This window comes from Garra rufa, chromosome 25, assembly GCF_049309525.1.
Source record: "Garra rufa chromosome 25, GarRuf1.0, whole genome shotgun sequence".
Classification (NCBI taxonomy): Eukaryota; Metazoa; Chordata; class Actinopteri; order Cypriniformes; family Cyprinidae; genus Garra; species Garra rufa.
In genome coordinates this window covers 11,062,563-11,085,750 of record NC_133385.1, presented here as the reverse complement: position 1 = coordinate 11,085,750, position 23,188 = coordinate 11,062,563, and the positions used below count along the sequence as shown (strand labels likewise).

At 38.1% G+C, this 23,188-nt stretch overlaps 1 protein-coding gene across 1 annotated transcript; it reads left to right on the top strand.

Moving 5' to 3' along the window:
• The first annotated feature begins 231 nt into the window (after positions 1-231).
• ambra1b (autophagy/beclin-1 regulator 1b) lies at positions 232-22,759 on the top strand. The gene is made up of 19 exons (XM_073831394.1): positions 232-473; positions 1,283-1,502; positions 3,201-3,259; positions 3,351-3,534; positions 3,778-3,950; positions 4,583-4,649; positions 4,756-6,227; positions 7,001-7,087; positions 7,178-7,360; positions 8,534-8,614; positions 9,031-9,131; positions 9,652-9,762; positions 9,885-10,073; positions 10,199-10,353; positions 10,510-10,649; positions 15,670-15,777; positions 15,859-16,058; positions 17,276-17,410; positions 19,476-22,759. The coding sequence occupies exons 2-19, from the start codon at positions 1,371-1,373 to the stop codon at positions 20,000-20,002; spliced, it is 4,104 nt and encodes a 1,367-aa protein (XP_073687495.1). The 5' UTR covers positions 232-473; positions 1,283-1,370; the 3' UTR covers positions 20,003-22,759.
• Positions 22,760-23,188: the final 429 nt, after the last annotated feature.

Below are 23,188 nucleotides of genomic sequence, written 5' to 3'. Positions count from 1 at the left end.
GATTGTGCATCGTGAAATGTCTTAAAAGCTTAAAATTACTCTTCTTTAAAGTTCTGAATACATGTGAATACCTATATCTTAAAAAAATTAATCCTAATGACCAATAAGTTATCAAATAACAGCACAATCTACCTGTCGTTTTTCTGAGGCGATCCACTCTGCACTCGATTTACCAACCTAAAGTAGTTCAATGCAGTCAGCTCTCGATTAGTATGCCTGCCTACGCCGAGCTACCCAAAAACCAGCTAGCTAGCATCATTTCTCCTATAGCCACCACAGTACAATCTCTCAATGTCTCGATAATTCCAACGGTTTGATTGAGATACGCCTAAATGGCATGAATGTAATCTGCTCGGCGCGTCGGATCGGTGGGTTGTCAATCCAGGTCGCCTAAGAACGATCCATCTCGGCTAACAGGCTAAGAAGCTAACAGCGTCTTCGATGACATTTCACTGACAAACACAACAAAACAGGTCGGTAAAATATCGATGAATTCGCTGTTTAATCTGCATTCCAATACAATCACAGTGTATTTGTGGTTATGCGATCGTTCGAACTAAAATATGTGTAAATAAATCAACGTTTATATCGAATAAATGGTGGCTAACACAGTAGCTTCAGTTCAGTTTCCATATTTGGGCGGGCACGGCAGTGAGTTATTGTTAGTTGCACGACCAAAAAACACATTTAATGCCTTTATTAATGCTGTTTATGTGTGTATTTTGTTGTCCCTGGTTTGCTGTTGATGAAATGCGAATGAAAATTTCACTGGCGTAGTGTGGATTTAAATGGCTTGTTTGTTTACATGGTCCAGCACGTCTGATAGGGCTTTAATTGTCCACATGAACATCAAATCTTACTGATCTGTGTTTTGACCAAGTCAAAAGTCATTTGTTGGTGTAATATCATGACAAAACAGCCAAAGGGTTTACTTTTGCAAATCTGTTGTCTAAAGGATAGCACAGTGATGCTTCATAAACATGATTGCTGGGCCCTTTGGATCCATAACAGGTTTTTTGTCTTTAAAATCAAGATACAGTGTTGGCATACACTGTTAAAACTTAGAAATCATGTTTTTTGTTCCAAGATCAGTCAGTTTTTACCAGACATCTGTCTGGAAATGAGCTGTCATTTAGGTTGCACGTCTCTGTGTGTTGAAATACAGAGAATGAATACTGAACTGTATGATCTTTCAGAAGTTTTCTGCTGATTAATGATGTTTCTTACTGACCTATAGATTATTGTTTGTTGATTTAAGCTCATTTTTGTGTCTGTCCACCAGTCTGCATGGCCGACGAGCTGCTGAGTTAGTGTCCGGCCCGTGTGCGAGGAGGAAGGCCGGCCGGGCCGTGGAGCACTAGAGAGGAAAAATGGCAGTGCAGAACAGAAACTCTGTGCTGATCCTGTCGGGTCGAGAGCGAGGAGCTCGCATGCTGGGCTCCCAGCGGCTTCTGCAGCAGCTGGTAGAAGACCGGACGCGCTGGATGAAATGGCAGAGCCAGGTAGGGTATCAACCTTAATGACACTAATGGTTTACTCTGGCTTACAGTCAGCAGGCGTTCCAGTTTCAAGATATCAAAAGCAGAATAATGTCTTAAGTCAATTTTTTGCTGCAGAGAAATTCAAAGCCTTGTTCCTCCAAACAGACCATAATCTGAAATTATGTCTTGTTATTAGACCTATTCTTATCAAATAATTGGTCAAATTAGTTATTAATCTTAAGGATGTTTTGTACTTGATGAGTATGATGATTGAATTAAAATTGCAAAACAAGCAACCCCGTGCTATATTGTATATAGTTTACAATTTTACTACCAGTCAAAGGTTTTTGAACAGTAAGATTTTGCCCACCAAGTCTGCATTTATTTGATCCAAAGTACAGTAACATTTTGAAATATTTTACTATTTAAAATAACTGTTTTCTATTTGAATATATTTTAAAATGTAGTTTATTCCTCTGTTATTCCAAAGATAAATTTTCAGCATTGTTACTTCAGTCTTTAGTGTCACGTTGTCCTTCAGAAATCATTCTAATATGCTGATTTGAAACATTATTATTGTTATCAATTTTTAAAACAGTTGAGTACCTTTTTTTCAGGATTGTTTCATGAATGGAAAAATTCAAAGATCCGCATTTGTCTAAAATAAATACCATTCAAAAGCGTGTCAGTATTTTTTTTTTTGTTGTTGTCGAAAGAAATGATAGAAATTAATACTCTTATTTAGCTAGGATGCATTAAATTGATTAAAAGTGATGATAATGACATAATATAATGTCACAAAAGATTTCTATTTTAGATAAATGCTGATCTGAACTTTCTATTCATCAAAGAAACCTGAAAACCTACTGTTTTACTCTAACTGTTTTACTCTAACTGTTTTCAACATAAGAATAATATTTAATGTTTTTTGAACAGAAAATCAGAATATTAGAATGATTTCCAAAGGACCATGTGACTGAAGCAGTGGTGCTAAAAATTCAGCTTTGAAATCACATAAAATAAAAACTGGGTTATTTGACAGTTTTTGAGAGGCTGGATTCAAAATTTGTAAGAAAATTGTCAGAACAAGAGTTTGCCACGTCAAGTTTCTGAATTTTACAGATTTAGAATTTTCGTAGATTAATTTATTTTTAACTAATTACCTAAATTCATAGGCAGAGCTTAATTGTTATATTGATATAATTTATTTTACATTTGATGTATTTATTTATTTATTTAATAGTCTTTGGTTGACCCTGAAATTTCACTCAGGCTACATGCTGTAAAAGATTTTAAATTTCAAATGGTACATTTTTTAAAATTGAGATTAATTGACTAAATAAGCTTTCCACTGATTTATGGTGGTTTGTAAGGATAGGACAATATTTGGTTGAGATACAGCTAGCAAAAACATCAAAATATTGCGAAAATTGCCTTTAAAATTGTCCAAATTAAGTTCTTAGCAATGCTATTACCAATCAAAAATTACGTTTCGATATATTTACGGTAGGAGATGTACAAAATATCTTCATGAAACATGGTCTTAATATCCTAATGATTTTTGGCATAAAAGAAAAATCTATAATTTTGACCCATACAATGCATTTTTGGCTATTGCTACAAATATACCCATGCTATTTAAGACGTGTTTTGTGGTCCAGGGTCACAGATGTACATATGTATGTATCTAATATGTATATGTCTTGATTATTTCTACAGAAAGTAGAGTTGCCGGATAATCCACGATCAACCTTCCTGCTGGCCTTCAGTCCCGATAGGTAACAGTTACATTTTAAGAAAAAAAAAACTCTTTATGCTACTTGTTTTTCTTTGGTTCCAGAGATTATATTTAAATTTTTCCTTTTCTAGGAATCTTGTGGCCTCAACCCACGTCAACCATAACATCTACATCACAGATGTGAAAACAGGAAAGTGCCTGCACTCTTTAGTGGGCCATCGACGCACACCTTGGTGTGTGACCTTTCACCCCACCATTTCTGGCCTGGTTGCCTCTGGGTGCCTTGATGGAGAAGTCCGCATTTGGGACCTGCATGTGAGGAACAGTTTTGTTTAATGTTTTAGTTATTCCTATTGTGTGTGGACCTTCCTCTTTTGCAAACATAGTTATCTTGCGTGTTAGTAACAGTATGTTTGATTTTCGTACTGTTTAGTAGCTGCTCTAGGCGGTTATTGTGGTCTGATCAAATTTCAAGTCGTCTACATATATTCTAGGCATTAAAAATCCAGACATTGCTGTTTAAATGATTGTTGTTGATGTTTTTTTTTCCATTTCCAGGGTGGTAGCGAGAGCTGGTTCACGGAGAGTAATGTTGCCATCGCTTCTCTAGCGTTCCACCCCACGGCTCAGCTCCTGCTCATCGCCACCAATAATGAACTTCACTTCTGGGACTGGAGCCGGCCAGAACCTTTTGCTGTGGTCAAGACTGCCAGCGAGACCGAACGTGTCCGGTGTGGAAGCAGTCCTGCTGTTTCATAGTGTTTAACATGAAATAAAAATGGACCCAATTTCATTTCTTAATATTCCTGGTCTTATTTGTACATGATTAATTAGAGCATGTTACAGAAATCTTTTGCTAATGTGTTATAACAAATCCTGCACTTTCACTTAAACATGGACCACAAAACCAGTCTTAAGCACAGGTATAATTGTAGCAATAGCCAAAAAATACATTGTATGGGTCAAAATGATTGATTTTTCTTTTATGCCAAAAATAATTAGGATGTTAAGTAAAGATCATGTTCCGTAAAGATATTTTGTAAATTTCCTACCGTAACTATATCAAAACTTAATTTTTGATTAGTAGTATGCGTTGCTAAGAATTTGATTTGGACAAATTTAAAGGCGATTTTTCTAAGTATTTAGTTTTTTTTTTTTTTTTTTCACCCTCAGATTCCAGATTTTCAAATAGATGTATTTTGGCCAAATATTATTCTGTTGTTCAGCTTTCAGATGATGTATAAATCTCAATTTAAAAAAATTACCCTTATGACTGGTTTTGTGGTCCAGGTTCACATATTATAAAAGTAAAATAGGTTGTGAAAACATTTATGACTTTTTATTCTTTCTTTTTTTTGGCCAGGTTGGTGAGATTTGATCCTCTAGGTCATAATCTTTTAACTGCTATAGTGAACCCATCCAACCAGCAGGTTAGAGACTTCAATTTTTCCTGTCAAAATAGCATTCCTGTTTTTTCCAGTGTGCATTTCACTTTTACAAACATAATTTAATGAGTGTTTTACTGTGTTTCTATAGAATGATGATGACTCCGAGGTCCCCATGGACAGTATGGAGATGGCTTTGTTCCGCCAACGTTCTCTTTTGCGCTCCCCACCTGTACGTCGTACGCCCATCCTGCACAATTTCCTCCACATCTTGTCTTCTCGCTCTTCTGGGGCACAGGCTAGCGATCAATCCCGCCCCGCTCCAGAGCCCAGAGAACCTCCCAGCATGCCCCGGTTCCAGTACCCGATGCGGACCGAACCGGCTGACCGCCCTGCCTTACAGGGCTGCACGCAGCATTTGGGTTTGGGCTGCCTGTGCAGTCGTTGTGCTGCCTCGCGGAATTTATTCACTCAGAATCCGACAGGCCTCCAGCCTTCGGATTCGGCTCAACCACAGACTCAGTCGGGCCCCTCTGCCTTCTCACCCACCCCTAGCCAGACCCGCACCTCCACGGACCGACCTTCTGCTTTTAGCAGTGTGTTCAGTGGGACTGCAGGGAACTCTGCACATCGGGGACTCTTGCCTCTTAGGACTATTGATCCCTTGGGATCACAAGCACCTTCTCAAGGTCCTCTCGAGGCCCCTGGGCGACTCCCTGGGGCTGATTGGTCGGGTAGTCTGCTGAGCACAGGACATGAACACGGGTTAGGTGGGTTTGGGGTGGAAGGTGGTGCTGGAAGGGGTGTTGTGCCTCCTCCCAGGACGAGCTCCTCTTCTATGGATCTTCTCTCCTTGCACAGGTTCCCCGATGGTTCCTCTTCATCACCCATATACACGTCTGCTACAGAAGGGCGAGGCCTAGTGCTGCCCGGGACGGATCCCAACCGGGGACGAGCCAACGATGGCACCAGTAGTGGCCATCACCCCTTCTACGACAACACTCAACGCAACAACCCCGCCTCCATACGCAACGTCCTGCAGTGCAACCTGAGCCGTTACTTTATGGAATATGAGCGAATGCAGGAATTGGAGCGACCCGGTGGCAGTCGAGAGGTGCCGGGTGCACCGGGACCCATGCAGGAGCTGCTTAACAGTAGCATGGACACAGAACGCCCCGGTCCTTCGCATAACGGCTCTTCCCACACTGGAAATGGAGGCACGGTCCCTGGCCCCTCTCAAAACCACCCCAATCGGTGCCGTTCATGCCACAACCTTCTCACCTTTAACCATGACACTCAACGTTGGGAGCGTTCTGGTCAGACTTCCTCTTCTTCTTCCTCTCAAGATGGACCATCCTGGCCGCTTTCAGTGCCTCCGTTTGAGGACTCTGGTCAGGGTGCACGAGTGGAGGCCCAAGCCCCTGAGATGAGGCCCATGGATTTGGGTGAGACCTCCTCTGGTCTACAGGGCCAGCAGCCCATGGGTCTGGTGTACAATCAGGAGACGGGGCAGTGGGAAAGCGTGTACCGGCAACCGACAGCCAGCGCTACTACTGAGGCAACGCAAGACGCCTTAAACCCAGAGGTGCCTGTTGATAATCCAGATGAGGACTCACTCAGGAGGTGAGAAACAACAAGAACTAAATTTGGCTAATTGGTGGGCAAAAAAGGTCCATTTTTCAAATCAAAGCCAATTTCTGCTTGTCAATATGGCAAATTGGCAATTTTTAGGACAGTCCTTCCCTGAAGATTTTTTTGGTCAACTACTAGTTGTTTATTTTAAACATTAGTCGACTATCAGTCACATGTTTATTAATAAACCATATAATTCATTATAATGGGCCTTTAATTGCCTACATAGCCTAATAAGTGCTCAAGCGCACACATAAAGCATCACCACAGTGCACCGGCAGATATAATAATTATGAATGTGTCAAGGAGAAACAGCAAGGAGACTGCATTAACGTTTTAATAATTTATTAATAAACTAGTGCTTTCTTTGTTTTCGTCTACAGTGGAGACACTGACTCATCATCTCCACAGTAGTGAAAGCACCTGTATTTGTTTCATACGAATTACAAAATCTGAGAATATTTGTTTTCTTTTTTTAATTGGTTCCTTTAAAAGTAGACATTTTACTCTCTATATATATTTTTCATGTCTGTAAGGCAAATGTACACAGAGTTTTAAAGTTTCGCACTCAAGTTCAAGTATATGTCCATCACGACTAAGTGACCAATTAAAATTTCGGTCGATCAAGCCTCTTCTCATCGACTAACGGTTAGTTGACTATTAGGGGGCAGCCCTAGGTATTTCCATCATGAACCTGTTGTGAAATCTATTAATTCATGTGGATTCCTATTGAAATGGCTGTATTTTGCCTTTAAATACCTCAGGAGGTTGTTGGAGTCGTCGCTCTTTCCATTCTCTCGATATGATATGTCTGGCTCCAGAGATCATCCCATATATCCAGATCCTGCCAGGTACCTGTTTAAAAGCCTGTATGTACAAACACGAGGCTGATTTTTAGACTTCAGAGTTTGACTCTCTGTTCCTCTTCTACATCTCCGCAGACTGTCTCCAGCTGCTTACTATGCTCAAAGGATGATCCAGTATCTGTCTCGGAGAGAAAGCATACGCCAGCGTTCCCTACAGAATCGCCTACGGACGCTCTCAAACTCTCAAGCCGACAGTCAGTCCAACAACCCCGCCTCCACGCCACCAGAGGCCAGTGATGGAGACTATGAGGACATTGAGTAAGTCTGATAATACTCCTTGCGTCCTCACTCACACATACATATGTCTGTATTACTGTATGATTGCAATTACTGTTATGTAAATCCAATTTACGGTGTTCATCCCAGTGTTTTAAAATTGAGTACTTTTTTTTTTTTTATTACGTATTATTTACACTGCACCACTCTAGGCAATGCTTTTGTTTGTACCAGAAGCGTCCCAGAACTGGCTCTCTGTGCTCCTACGCTAAAGATAGGTGCCTAGTCTATTTCTGATGTCATCTAAGCTGCACAGTTCAAATACAAAATAAACATTCTGTGCAGTCTAAAACACAGCTACAATTCTTGTTGTTCATAACTGGACTTTTAAGTGTATTAAAGGGAAAATTACCCAATGATTTAATTACAGCATCCAGGTGTATATGACTTCCTTCTTTCAGACGACTACAATCAGAGTTAGTGGCATTCCAGTAGGTGACATAAGCATAGTATAAGCTCCAGTGAGAAGTGATGAACGCAGAAGCGTAGTGGGTAGAGCAAAACAAAATAAGGAAATGTTGGAGGATTTTGGATATAAGCCAAAGACTGGTTTTCCTTTGCTGTACACAAAACTTGTTTCCTGCAAGACTAGCATATTCTCACCGGAGCTTATGCTACGCCAGCGTCATTCGCTGGAACAACACTCTCTTTTGTGAATGTGCGTACAACAGCAGAGACTATAGATTACGGTTTATAAAGTTTTAAATGTGGATGTTTTACTTACACAAACACATCAATTCGCTTCAGAAGGCCTTTACTAACCCCCCAGAGCCATGTGGCATACTTTTCATGATGGATGGATGCACTTTATTGGGCTTCAAAATCTCAACAGCCATTCACTGCCATTATAAAGCTTGGAAGAGCCAGAATATTTTTAAATATAGCTCCGACTGTATTCGTCTGAAAGAAGGTCATATACACCTAGTATGGCTTGAGGGTGAGTAAATTTTGGGTGAACTATCACTTTAACTTCAAAAAAAGTAGGAGATAGCAGTAAAAACAGTAGTAAACAGAATAAAACTGGACAAAAGTCAGACAGGCAAATCTTGTGGTCTAGTGAATATAGTTGCTTTGCTTCTGAAATGCTACTGGTGTGAGTTGGCAGTCAAGCCGTGATAAATAAGGAGTAATATTCGTTTTCTCTCATGGTCACAGGGAGCCTGGAGACAGAACAAGACACAGAATGCCCCGTAACGCTCGAATGTCAGCCCCTTCTCTTGGACGCTTTGTCCCACGGTCAGTATCATAAATTACGTTTAACATTGCCTTTCATACACTGCCATTAATGGATTTATGGTCTGAAAGTTTTTTTTATTTATTTAAAAAAAATAATAATAATAAGTTTTTGAGAGAAATCTTATGCTCACCAAGGCTTTTATTTGATCAAAACATTGTAAAACAGTAATATTTTGAAATATTATTTCAAATAGCTGTTTTCTATTTTAATGTTTTAAAATCTCAATTATACCTGTGTTGACAATGCTGAATTTTCAGAAGGCATTATTCCAGTCTTCAGTGTCACATGATTCTTCATGTGTTTCTTCATATATATATTTTTATTTTTTGGTTGCATTTATAATAAATAATTTCAGATATCTGAGCTTTTTCAGAGAAAATATGTTCTGTTAATGTAAACATTTCTTTATCTAAAGGAGGTTCCTGTTACCAGAGTACTTGCCTTACGCTGGACTCTTCCATGAAAGGGGTCAATCAGGCCTGGCCACTCACTCCTCCATTAACAGAGTATTAGCAGGTACAACAAGTCATTTCTTTTTATTGTTTAATTTCACATCTTTCTTATTTTGTTTATTTTACAAAGCACATTTGTAACCCTGAACCACCAAGCCAGTCGTATGTAGCACAGGTATATTTGTAGCAATAGCCAACAATACATTGTATGGGTCAAAATAATAAAATTATAATAAAAAATAATATAATAATAAAAAAATCTTTTATGCTAAAAATCAGTAGTATATTAAGTAAAGATCATGTTCCATGAAGATATTTAGTAAATTTTCTACTGTAAACTTTAAAGGCTTTAAAGACTTTTGCACTCAGATTTCAGATTTTCAAATAGTCTCAGCCAAATATTGTCCTATCCTAACAAATCATACATCAGTGGAAAGCTTCAGATGATGTATAAATCTCAATTTCAAAAAATTGACCTTTATGACTGGTTTTGAGGTCCAGGTCACATTTAGTGATTTTTATTCCATAATGTCCACATTAGATACAATATATTAAATGGATCTACCTATAATTCTCTGTCGCAGGTGCATCTATAGGTGATGGGCAGTCAGCTGTGGCCAGTAACATTGCCAACACCACTTATAGGCTGCAGTGGTGGGATTTCACCAAGTTTGACCTTCCAGAGATCAGTAATGGTACGTTCTTCTGAGTACTGTAGGTTTTGAACACATTCAATAGTTTTTGCACACAAAATCGGCATGACATTATTGGAACAGCTTAATGTTTCACACTTCTTTTTTTCTTGTTTTCTTCTTAGCCACTGTGAATGTACTCGTTCCTCACTGTAAGATCTACAACGATGCTAGCTGTGATATTTCAGCGGACGGGCAGCTGCTGGCTGTGTTCATTCCCAGCAGCCAACGGGGTTTTGCGGATGAGGGCATCCTAGCCGTCTACTCCCTCGCTCCCCATAACTTAGGAGAAATGCTGTACACCAAGAGATTCGGTCAGTGTTGTCAAAGAGTAACTCAGCAGTTCATTTTGACATTAGCACACTGTTCCTGTTTTAAAAAAAAATATATTTTTTAGCAGAAATTCCTTTTTGAGTTTTGTTTTTAATCTGCATTTCAGGTCCAAACGCAATCTCTGTGAGTCTTTCACCCATGGGCTGCTATGTGATGGTAGGACTCGCCTCCAGACGGATCCTTCTCCATCCCACTACCGACCACATGGTGGCACAAGTGTTTCGTCTACAGCAGCCACACGGAGGAGAGACCTCCATTAGAGTAAGAGTTTGAAAATGCCACACATGTCTGCCGTAATATAAAATATGATTTATTTTACAACTTAAACTGGTATTAAGGGTGAGTTTTATTCATAGACCTAAAGCCATAACAAGTGATACAATACTGTGACTAAAACTTTCTCTTGGCATCCTGTAGATGATGTTTAATGTGGTGTACCCCATGGCTCCAGACCAAAGGAGGCACGTCAGTATTAACTCAGCCCGGTGGCTTCCGGAACCAGGCATGGGATTGGCCTACGGAACCAATAAGGGCGACTTGGTCATCTGCAGGCCAGTGTAAGTACACTTAGTAAGCTAAAACAACAGTTACCCAGTAGACCATCTGCTCCACATGCATATCTTTAGTCCTTATCAAATCATAAAACACTGTAATTTATGTTTTACTCTTTTGCCAAATGTTTTTATACATAGGTATAATACTTTATATCCCTGCAATAAGTATATTGTAATTTGCTAAGGAAACAATTGCTCCAATAGCATGATATTCTAAGGAAAAGTCATGCATATGTTTTTTTTTTAACACTACGGTTTCTTCCATTTTTTCATGAATAGATTAATTTATAAATCAATTTAATTTCATAAATCAATTTATGTGCTAAATAAAGGTGCTTTCTTTAAAAAAACAAAAAAAAAAACAAGATTACTGTGCCCATATATTTGAACAGTTGGAATGCAATTTATTGTTGATATATTAATTTATATTTAGGGTTTCAAGCACGTACTGCTAAAACCCTATTGTAATTGTTAGAATGGCCAAGGATCAGGAATCTCCACGTAAAACTAATCAGGCAGAAATCGCTCATCAACCTTTGCGCAGGCTCAAGTGTCTTATTTCGTTAAAATCCTTGGCTCATGCTGACTCGGACTAGTCCTAGATTGGAACCAATCCAGAGCAGGAAGATTCTCTGGAGAGTGAATATCAATAATTATCAAAAAAAGTTAAACTTTCGACTCTCCGTCGTAAAGGGCCACCAAAACATTAGAAAGGGGCAGGGCCATCTTTACTAAACCTGTAACTTTTGAATGGAATTAGATATCTTGGCCAAACTTAATGTGGCCTGAAAAAAGTCACAGGGCTTGGCCACTTGGTGCAACCAGTTGTCCTTTTGTTTTCGGAGGCCGCCGTAACAAAGCTCAGTGGGCCTGTTTGACTCATGCCCCTAAAGGTCTGAAAGAAATTTGAAAGAAATCGGTCACTGGCGGGCAATATCGCGTATTCCAAGGGCGTAAAATATTATACATTGCAAGTTTTTTCACACATAGGGAGATTGGACCACAGCTACTTCTATAACAGTCACAAATGTTAAAAAACATTATACATTTTTAATCGCGATTAATCGCATGGTTGTCATGAGTTAACTCGCGATTAATCACACATTTTTATCTGTTCTAAATGTACCTTAAATTAATACTTTTTAAAGTTTTTAATACTCTAATCAACATTGGCATGGACAAATATGGATGCTTTAAGCAAATATATGCTTATTATTAGTGAAACCCGACATAGAGCATGAAGACTAGACATGTTTCAAAGGTCATAGATGTTTTTCAAATAACTTGTTCATGTCTATTCGACAAATGGAAAAAAAGAATATAGAAATACCAGGTTCCCATTACTTAACTCTTTCTTTGCACTGTGCAATTTACATACACAAGCCTGTTTACATTATTTGCGGGACAGAGCAGCTCACTTCTTGCGAACATGCAAAATGAACATTTATTATTACATTTGTTTGCCTCTCGGTGCCTACATACTGTACTGTCATTTGATGCAGCCAAGTTCTCAACAAAACTGTTTCCATTGTTATATTTTAGTATTTCTGTTATCAGACAACCAAAGTAATATGAAATTAAGACTGAAAAAAATCCTGGATTATGATCATGATTCAATCGCTGAAAATAATCATTTACCGGCATCTGGACATAACTCACTATTCTCTACATTATTATTGTTGTTTTTAACTTCCTGTTTGAATGCTTTCACGATCCTTGGACTTTTTAGGAGTTTACCCGTTTAAAATTATGTGATCGCAAAGACCTGCTTCTTTTTTTTTTTTTTAAGGGGTTTTCGTTATAATGTACTGATTCGAGAGCCCTGTCACATGAAAATGCGTACTAGTAGCATGATTTTCTGTTTCTATTTGCCGTGCTATTAATAAGCTGAAATTAACTTTGGCGTGCTTATGATATGCATGTGTTTGACGTGCCGTTTACGCTTGCATACTCTTATGGCTTTACGCATCAACCCCACAGCAATCCTAACTATAGAGTAGACCGACTCCGCTTGCATTCATTCAATATGGCAGAAGTGCCGGTACGCACAAAAAAGTGCAAGTATGCAAAAGGATAAAATACAGAAGTGCCTGCGTACCGGCCCACTTCAAGCACTGGAAAGCAACATAATATCTGGTTTAACTGAAAGTGCTGCTCCTCTGCCGCTCGCTGAACAGAGCAGCCGCATATATAAAGAGAGGGAGGTGTGCGCGCATTGGGAGACCTCGCACTCGTTCGGCAAAACCGGAGAGCCTCAGAAACGAAATTAGGATTGTCGAATTATGTGTTTATGTATTGTTGCTAGACACTTTTCGCTAGGTTGGCAACATTGTGCATCCATTTCTTTAACTTTGGGCTAGGTAGTGGGTCAAACAGAAAATGTGCACTGCATTAATCGTGCACGTTAATAAAATTAGTGCCATTAAAATGATTTGCGTTAACGCGTCATTAAAGCGTTAATTTTGACAGCCCTAAAATATATATAAAATATATAATAATATGTAATGTCTTATATATATATATAAGACATTATTTAGCAAGCCTGTAACCAACTATGATTTTATATATATATATATATATGTATGTATGTATGTATGTATGTGTGTATATATATATATATATATATATATATATATGTATGTATGTGTATATATATGTATGTATATGTGTGTGTGTGTGTATGTATATGTGCTTAAATGCCTTAAAGCACTTGAACCTTGGTAATCACAGCTTGCAGCTATATTAAATATTTATATTCATATTTTTCATATTTTACATTGCATTATGGGATCTGCCTTAAAGGGATGGTTCGGAGTAGAATTGACTTCATTGCTATGCACTCCGAAGCCCATCTAAATACCCCATCCGAAGTTTTTTTTACCTTAGTCGAACATTTATGGAGATATTAGAGTTTTTCGAATGGCTTGTTACAGGAGTGAATGGTACATGTGATGTATCTCGTAAATTGCACCACTAAACATGCAAGTAATCTTACCAAACTTGTACAGTAGTGTAAATAGGTTATGTACTCACAAAACGCTGCATCAGAACATTTGTAAGTCCACCACGAGTGTTTTAAAAACACGTTTTACCCGAGAACCACTAGTCTCAGAAACTACAAGTCGAAGTCACTTCCCTGGTTTGAAAAAAGCACGTAAAAGTCCTCCTACTACATCTGTGTGCATGTCAACTTGTAGGAGGACTTTTACGTGCTTTTTTTCAAACCAGGGAAGTGACGTCGACGTGTCGCCATTTGTAGTTTTTGAGACTAGTAGGGATCGGCTAAAACGTGTTTTTAAAACACTCATGGTGGACTTACAAATGTTCCGATGCAGCGTTTTGTGAGTACATAACCTATTTACACTACTGTACAAGTTTGGTAAGATTACTTGCATGTTTAGTGGTGCAATTTACGAGATACATCACATGTACCATTCACTCCTGTAACAAGCAATTCGAAAAACTCTAATATCTCCATAAATGTTTGACTAAGGTAAAAAAAACTTCGGATGGGGTATTTACATGGGCTTCGGAGTGCATAGCAATGAAGTCAATTCTACTCCGAACAATCCCTTTAAGTATAACATGGTATTTTAGATTTTGGTCAAATAATTTATTTGCTATGCTGCATTTCCATCATACTGTTTTAATGTGCATTTTGAAGTTTCACGTCAGAAATGAGTGATGGAAACTTTTGAAAAAATAAAATCTTTAATTCAGTTAAAGTTTTTACACTCGCTTGAGGTGGTTTTTGACGACCACAGTTATTGTTTTTGTCTACTCGCTCTGAGCCGCAATTTATTTTATATGAAAGGTATTATATTGAGTGGCTTCTCCTGCTTTTCTAAAGTGATATTTAGTGCCAGTTTATCAGAAAGTGACAATTTTGTTTAATTTGAACCGTTAGAAGGAAATTTTAATGCCTTCAAATATTTTGTCTGTTGGCAGCTTCTAGGTTTTGCAACAGAGCCAGTGATAATGATAGTTTGTGAATTGCTTCTACCTGGGATGATACCAGTAACTTTTTGGCTTCTTTAACCAGAACTAGTGCACCACACCACCCAACAAGACAAAGAAGTGCCACCATGAAACACAGCAGCCATGGAAATTCCAGATAAAACCAAACACAGTTTATCGGTGCAACAAAAGCTGCATTTTTACGACCAGTAATTTCCATAAATGTGTTCCAGAGCCTGTGTCAATATTGACACCGTGAGTTAAACAGGCCAAAGATTCAGAGAGGTGATTCATTCTCTGTCTGTCAGCAGTTCATCTTCAACAATTGAATAGTCAAGCCAGTTCCTGATCCCAGACCAGTGTCGGTTTTCAGATACGTGCACTATATGAGGACTTTTGATAAACCGCCCTGTTACCTGAAGCCGCCTTTCATTAGATTACCTTCTTCATTAGTGGCAGGAAACTCGGGTGTTCAACTGGAAAGAAGCAATTATTGTTTTTTAACAAGGTTACAGGCCACATTACCTCTACGCCCCATGACTTTTGCAGCTCATCACTTTCAAGGAATTCTCCCCCAATCTGATGGGTTTATAATCAGATCACAGCCCACGCGGACAGATGGAGTACGTCACAATAATCCTATTGCTTCTTTGCAATTCAGTTGTTCGATTTTGTAATTTGCTCAAGTCTGGGTATATTATTGGTCTTAAATGCACCATCCGAGGTTACGTGGCCCTATAAAATACTTGATTCTGATTGGCTGTTCTACAACTGTATAATCAACCACAATTGTTCTAATCAGTGGAAGCCCTGCATTGTTGTGCAAAATTCATTTTCTCATGTATTGTATCCCTTCTGTTTCCCACGTGATAAAATATTATATTTAATGCCCATGTTTATTTATACATTTAGTACTTAGCTGTGCAAAAAGTGGGATAATGTAGACAGTCATTATCGCAAATGAGTCCCTTCGGACTGATAAATAACCTCACGTGAACTATACATTGCCATTTACTTTGATTTGTAAACAGGATAATGAAGTCTAAAATATCTGTTTTGTCGCCAGTGATTTCCGCAGTGATGCAGACAGTCCGTCGGATCTGAACTCGGATTCTTTGTTTACCGTCAGCAGCAGCAGCAGCAGCAGTCGAACTCGTGGAGTGGAGCGCCCAGGGTCAGAAATGAGCTGAATCTTAAAGCATTGCTTGTCATATTCAAAGAGCCAAAAATGCTCATCTGTGTTTATTTCTTACAGCACCAGCAGGTCCGGCTGGCGATTTGACCGAGACATGGGCCTTATGAATGCTATTGGCCTGCAGCCGCGTCAGGCCGCCCCTTCTGTGACCTCACAGGGGACGCAGACGCCAGTGGTTCGACTGCAGAATGCCGAGACGCAGACGGAGAGAGAACTTCCTTCAACCAGCACCTTCCAGAACGCGCACACATCCAGATACAGTAAGATGTTTGTATAAATGTACAATAATTAGCATGAAATCCACTTTTTAAAACAAAAATATACATTAAAATGGAGCCAAAAAAATATATTTTTTAAATAAATGAACTTGGAATAATTATATTTAAATATTTATTTATTTGTGCAGATTTTACGTGCTTACAAACTAAACAGCAGTATTTCCCTACAGTTGCAGCAAGGTCCAAAAAAACTTTTTTGTTTTATTTATTTATTTATTGTGTATTTTTGCTGCAAATTATATTATTATAATAATATATAAATATATTATATTTGTAAAATAACTATTTCAGTAAGATAAATCTAAAAAAAAATAATTTCTTAGTTTTTTTTTGTTGTCCCTTTTTGCTTTCATGACCTGTGAAGTTTTTTGTTTGTTTTTGTATTCACAGTATTAAATGTGATCTTAAATTCCATATCTTCTATATTTATTTTTACTAAAATAAGATTTGAATACATGGAAATACCTGATTCACTTATTTTTCTTCTTTTAACATTGAGTGAATCAAAGCATTTTGATTTGATTCATTGAAATTGATTGTTTTAACTGATTCAAGGTAAAAAAAATTACTTATTAACAGTTTTAGGAAACTTAAAGGCATAGTTCACCCAAAAATGAAAATTCGGACATTAATTACTCACCCTCATTTTGTTCCAAACCCGTAAGACCTTTGTTCGTCTTCAAAACGCAAATTAAGATGAATTTTTAATTAATCTTGATGAAATCCAAGCAATGCAACTACCACATTCAAGGCCCAGAAAGGTCGTAAGGACATTGTTAAACCAAGTTTGAACCACTGATGTCAAATGGACTGTTTCAACAATGTCCTTACTACCTTTCTGGGCCTCATTGGGTCAGTTGCGTTGCTGTCTATGCAGGGTCAGGAAGCTCTTGGGTTTCATCAAAAATGTCTTAATTTGTGTTCCTTATGGTTTCACTCTTTAAAAGCCACATCATCAACATGTTAACATTTCTTAATTTTATACATCTAACAAACAGTCGATATATTCAGTATATGGCCCAGATGTAATGACAGTATGAATGCGGCAAAGAAAAAAGAAAAAACTGCAGTGAAGTGTCTTGCTCAAGGCCATAGTGATTCTAGCGGATATCTGTAACGCTCCAGTTCATTTCTCTGTAACCATGTTAAGTAATATTGATTATGTCCACTCAGAGCTGCAAAATGTGTTACTCTTACAGTGGTTCAGACAACCAGCACCAGCACTGAGAGACACGCACCCCCAGAGATGACACACACACTGTCGCATGCATCGGTTCAGGCATCCGTCTCAGAGGGATCGCTGAACCGGACCAACTTGCCCGCCACATATCACGGTAACTGCTTTGTCTCACTCTTTCTCATCCTGTCTCTTCCTCCCTCATTGGACACAGGTAATGGAGTGAAATTGATTGAACTGACCTCTCTGAGATCTGTGTTGTGTCCTACCAAGGCCTTTACACTGTTATTACTGTTTCAAGTGCTTTATTACCTGCTGTTAGCTGGTCTAATTAAATCTGCGCCCTTGTTTTCTCGATTTAATGGGACCCAGTGTGCACACATGGGGAGTTAATAGATAACTTGCTAAGACCTTGTTGTTTTTGATCATTAACCAAAAATGTTATTTCACCATAAATTTCATTTCTGTGGAAGCCCGTTTCTGTCACTGAATAAAAATGTTAAAAGGGTATTGTGACTTTTTATCTCACAATTCTGACTTTTTTTCTTGCAATTGTGAGTTTACATCTTGCAATTCTGACTTTTTTTTCCTCAGAATTGTGATACAAACAGACTTTGTTTCTCAGAATTGTGTGTATGTCTCTCTATAACTTGCAATTTTGTTATAAAGTCAGAATTGTGAGACATAAACCCACAATTTTGAGTTTATATCACATAATTCTGAGGGAAAAAGTAAGGTAACTCAGAATTTTGAGTTCATATCATGCAAGTCTAAGAAAAAGTCAGATAACTCAGAATTTTGAGTTCATATCATGCAATTCTAAAAAAAAAAAAAAAACAGGTAACTCAGAATTTTGAGTTTATATCACACAATTCTGAGGAAAAAAGTCAGATAACTCATAATTTTGAGTTTATATTACGCAATTCTGAGGGGAAAAGTCAGATAACTCACAATTTTGAGTTTGTCACACAATTCTGAGGAAAAAAGTCAGATAACTCAGAATTTTGAGTTTATATCACACAATTCTGAGGAAAAAAAGTCAGATAACTCAGAATTTTGATTTTATATTACACAATTCTGAGGGAAAAAGTCAGATAACTCACAATTTTGAGTTTATATTACGCAATTCTGAGGGAAAAAGTCAAATAACTTTCAATTTTGCGTTTATATCATGCAATTCTCAGGAATAAAAGTCAGATAACTTGCAATTTCGGGGTGACAATTCTGATTAAAAATTTTTACTTCTGTTAAAAAGTTTAACTTGCTATTTTGAGTTTGTATCACGCAAGTCAGAGGGAAAAGTCAGATAAGTGAGTTAGTCAGATAACTCACAGTTTTGAGTTTATATCATGCAATTCTGAGGAAAAAAAATTTAATAACTCACAATTTTGAGTTTATATCAGGCAATTCTGATAAAAATGTAAAACTTGCGATTTTGAGTTTATATCGCAATTCTGAGGTAAAAAGTCAAATAACTCGCAATTTCGAGTTTATTTCACGCGATTCTGAGAAAAAATCTTTTATTCACAATTTCAAGTTTATATGACGCAGTTGAGGAAAAAAGTCAGATAATTTGCAATTTCAAGTTTAGATCATGAAATTCAAAGGAAAAAGTCAGGTAACTGACAATTTCGAGTTTATATCATGCAATTCTAAGAATTTTGTTTTACTTAAAATTGAGTTTATATTACACAATTCTCAAGAGAAAAGTCAGATAACTCACAATTTCCAGTTTATATTGCACAATTCCAAGGAGAAAAATCTGATAACTCGCAATTTCAAGTTTATATCTCACATATTTTTTTTCCCAAAACGTAATGGATAAAACCCCCCAAAAAGTTGTCTTAATTCTGATTTTGCATTGTTGCAGGTTTTGTCAGCAAAGAACAAAAATACAAAATGATATAAATGTAAAGAAATCCCACTAATGTTTATGCATATATCTACAGCAAAATTTGTTTCAACAAAGTAGCTGTAGCAGCCAGTGAAATGGGATCATTCTGGAAAATTTCAGAATAGATTTCCATAAAAACAAACTAATTTCCATTTTCTGTTTTCTAATATATATATTTTTTGAGATTTTTTTTTTTTTAATGACATTCGTGTTACTAGCACCGTGCTCTACTGTTTGAGCTACAGGAAAAAATATTTAATGCAATCTGAATCTTAGTTTTGCCTTTATCTGAAATGAGCATCTCACTGTCCTGTCTGGTTTCTCCTAGCGGAGTCAGCAGCCGAGCCCAGTACCGGAGAAGACGCTCTGTCTCGGATCCGCCGCCTAATGGCAGAGGGAGGAATGACGGCAGTGGTCCAGCGGGAACGCAGCACTACTATGGCCTCCATGGGTGGCTTTGGAAACAACATTGTAGTCAGCCACCGGATTCACCGTGGCTCACAGACCTCGGTCAGGACAACTCAGGTGGGAAACCCAACCTCAGAAGCACCTGCTGGACTCGGTATATCGACTCTTTTTCACACTGAACCCTTGGTAGACTCTCTAGAAGCACCTGGGCCATCAGGGTCCAGCGGTGCTCCACTTCCATCACAGTTTACAACTCGTTCTGAGGGAGCATCTTCTATGGTTGGGGCAGACTTGTTTGGAGATCATCAAGCTGATGATGTGCAGCACCACCCATCACCGAGCGGTTTGAATATGTCCAACCGTAGCAACAACAATAACAATGACCTTCGCAACAGCTACAGTGAAAGCCGAAGCCGAGATTACCCTGATGACCTATACGGCAGATAGTCTTTAAGTCTGGTTTTCACAGAGGTGAACATCTCAAAACTGGTCTGCATGGTGCTGGAGTGCATTTAGTGGTGGACCCTTTGTTACACAGAGAACATAGCATTTGAGGCGGAGCCACTGAACTTCCCGCCTCATTTCTGACTCCTCCCACTCTGGCCTTATTTGGGAATGAATGAGTGCCAAGTTTTTCATGGCATCTCCCTTACGGGAGACGTCCGCCTCACCTTTTCTGTCAAAATCAACAGATTCTCGCTTTGGGGAAGCATCATTATTGCACTTGCGCGTTGCACTTAAGTTATAATTTTTCTTCCTTTCAAGGTTGAGTCTCAGACGTTTCATCATTCCATGCGAGAAAGAGCATCATACTTGAATCTTCCCCGTACTTCAGTACGGAATTGTAGTTAACCACCCTTTCAAGCTCCAGGAAAAATCATCAGCCAATCGAAGTGCCAGATGAGGCTGGGGCCGTGTCCTTACGATTCCTTTGGATCCCCATGGGGTCTGTTGTCTTCAGGACATTAAGGTTTGAGGAACTGTAAAACAGTACAGGCTCTTCACAGCTAAACACTAACTCTCACAAAATCCTCTAACGGTTTTTGCATTCAAATTCAGAGATTATGCTAGACGTGATTGTTTTTTTTTTGTGTGTGCGATAATGTGACTTTCAGTGGTCAAGTCATTCGGTTGATTAGTACCTAGAACAACATCTGCTTTGAAGTTTCCCGACTGGAAAAACTTGTCTGCTTGAGCGTGTGTCCCACTAAACTTCCGATGGCGAGTTTTATGATGGTTTTTAATTTGAATTTATTTATCTGTCGTTTGAAAAACACACTTATGAAAGCATGTCTGTGATTGTCCGTCAGATAAAAAAAAATCAATCCAAGAACCATCAAAATGGTTCAGATCTCTCATATCTGCATGTGTGTCCAATTCCAGAGCTTTTATACGAGGAGGCGCGCTGAAGCAGAAAGCGAAGTTAGCATGTAGGCTGTAGAACGCACATGCGTGTCAAGTGAAATTTGGTACGCTAAGCAGTTTTTATTGGGCTTTTATACATTTGTGACCGGTAACTTGTGTGTATGAGTCAGTTCACATTTATTGTTGCAATTCAGATGATGCTTTTTTTACTAATCCTACTGATAAAATTTCTCGGAATTGAAATATAAGACCATTAAAATTGTGCCAGATAAATTGCATCCTTTAAATGCGACACTATGCGCAATTTCACCATTAATTCACCTCAAATCAACTGATTGGCCGACTGTTTCATTCCATTCTACCAATTGCAACAAGCCTCTCGATGCGTAAGAGACAAATGGCTGGTGATTGCACTTAAGCGACCTTTTCTCCTTCCGAACTGCAACGAGAACAATGTTACGGACAATAAACCAGACATATCTCTTATCACAGATCTGGATTATGAGCGATAATCACTCTTGAATAGCCCATAATAGAATATTTCTTGGGCACTGGATACTAGACAGTGGCCCTTTATGCACGCACACTGCTGATAGTCACTAAAGACGGGCACTGTCTGTATGCGTGTTTGTATGGATGTGTATGTCTGTGAGTGTCTGCCACTGAACCTAGAGAGTTTTATTATAAATAAATGTAGCATTGTAAATGTAGAGATGATAAATCAAGAAAAAAAGAAAAAACTTAAATCCATATTTCGGGGTGTTTTTTTTTTTTTTATGATTTACTTGCCTTGTGAGCTCTATTGTGCTTGTTTAGATTCTCGTGTACGATTGGTCAACTCTAGCAGTTTGAGTTGTCAATGCATTTGCATATGCACAGGCCTTTCGTTAACAAGCATTTATCAAAAATATCTCCCTCTGCTTTTATTTGTGTAAAAGATTTTGTTATTTTAGCTGCTTGGCTTGAATTGGTAGCTTTTTTGTAAAAAAAAAAAAAAAAAAAACGGTCCCCAATTGGAACGGTTTGTGTTTTGAGCGTTTTGGATGTAAGATTCTGTTGGATTGTGGTCTCATCGCAAACAATGGCAGCTGAGGAGCCTCTCGGAAACCGCATACCCTTTGGTGTTTTTCCATGAGTTCAGTGCCTTGGGGAATCTTCTCCTTACTGAACCACAAAAGCTGTTTTGATGTTCGACAACCAGAATAGCTTCTTCATAAGCCTTTTGACTGTTGAGTGTTTTAGTAATTGGTAGAAATATTGGTAAATCTGAAGTCTGGTTGTGTTGGCTGTCATTTCGCTTATTTATTTTACCCTTTGTGTGAATGACAAATGCAATCCTGATTTTAAAAAATGCTTCTATGATAAAAGAGAAGGACCTTTTTACTTTATACTCCCATCAAAGACACATCTTTTCCTGATTTTACTCTTTTCTGACCATATGCACAGCTTATTTTTATGAAGTTGTTTCATGCAGGGTTTGATTTAGACTTTTAGGCCTCCTGACAATTCATTTGTTCAGACGAGAATAGCTGACGGTGACCGAAAGTGTGACATTTTAAAAACTGTAATTGTGTTCTTGTTGGATGTGTGGTTGTGTATATGCTCTCACTGCTGGATCGGTACCTTAGCTGAAGTCATGATGGTGGAAAAGACCAGAATTCAACTTCCTCTTCTGACCAGGCGAGAGGGTTGTTGTTATGACTTACGATAAATGTGTAGTTGGTTCTTTATTTAGTGAAAATGAGGATTAGGTGTTGTAAAAGAATTTTGTGGGACACCAAAGATCCTGTGGTAATGACGATTATGAGAGTTTTAATAAAATGGGAATATGGAAATTAATTCAGTTGTTTTTGATGTTTTCTGTCACAAAATTAGTACATCTTTTGTTATGCTTTAAGTATTTTTCTTATAGATATGCAGTAGTACGACAGCATTTTTGTGCCACGTAAAAAAGAAATAAAATCTAAGATTACGGGAATAAAGTCGAAATGTTTCGGGAATAAAGTCGAAATGTTTCGGGAATAAAGTCGAAATGTTTCGGGAATAAAGTCGAAATGTTTCGGGAATAAAGTTGAAATGTTTTGGGAATAAAGTCAAAATGAAGTCGAAATGTTTCAGAAATAAAGTCAAAATAAAGTCAAAATGTTTCGGGAATAAAGTCGAAATGTTTCGGGAATAAAGTCGAAATAAAGTCTAAATGTTTCGGGAATAAAGTCTAAATGTTTCGGAAATAAAGTGGAAATAAAGTGGAAATGTTTTGGAAATAAA

What these genes read in the sequence shown, in the direction of transcription:
- ambra1b (XM_073831394.1), top strand. Translation starts at nt 1,371, where the DNA reads ATGGCAGTGCAGAACAGAAACTCTGTGCTGATCCTGTCGGGTCGAGAG. An exon ending in CTTGGACGCTTTGTCCCACG is followed by an intron (nt 8,615 to 9,030) that starts GTCAGTATCATA and finishes CTTTATCTAAAG; the next exon opens with GAGGTTCCTGTTACCAGAGT. An exon ending in CTTGCCCGCCACATATCACG is followed by an intron (nt 17,411 to 19,475) that starts GTAACTGCTTTG and finishes GGTTTCTCCTAG; the next exon opens with CGGAGTCAGCAGCCGAGCCC.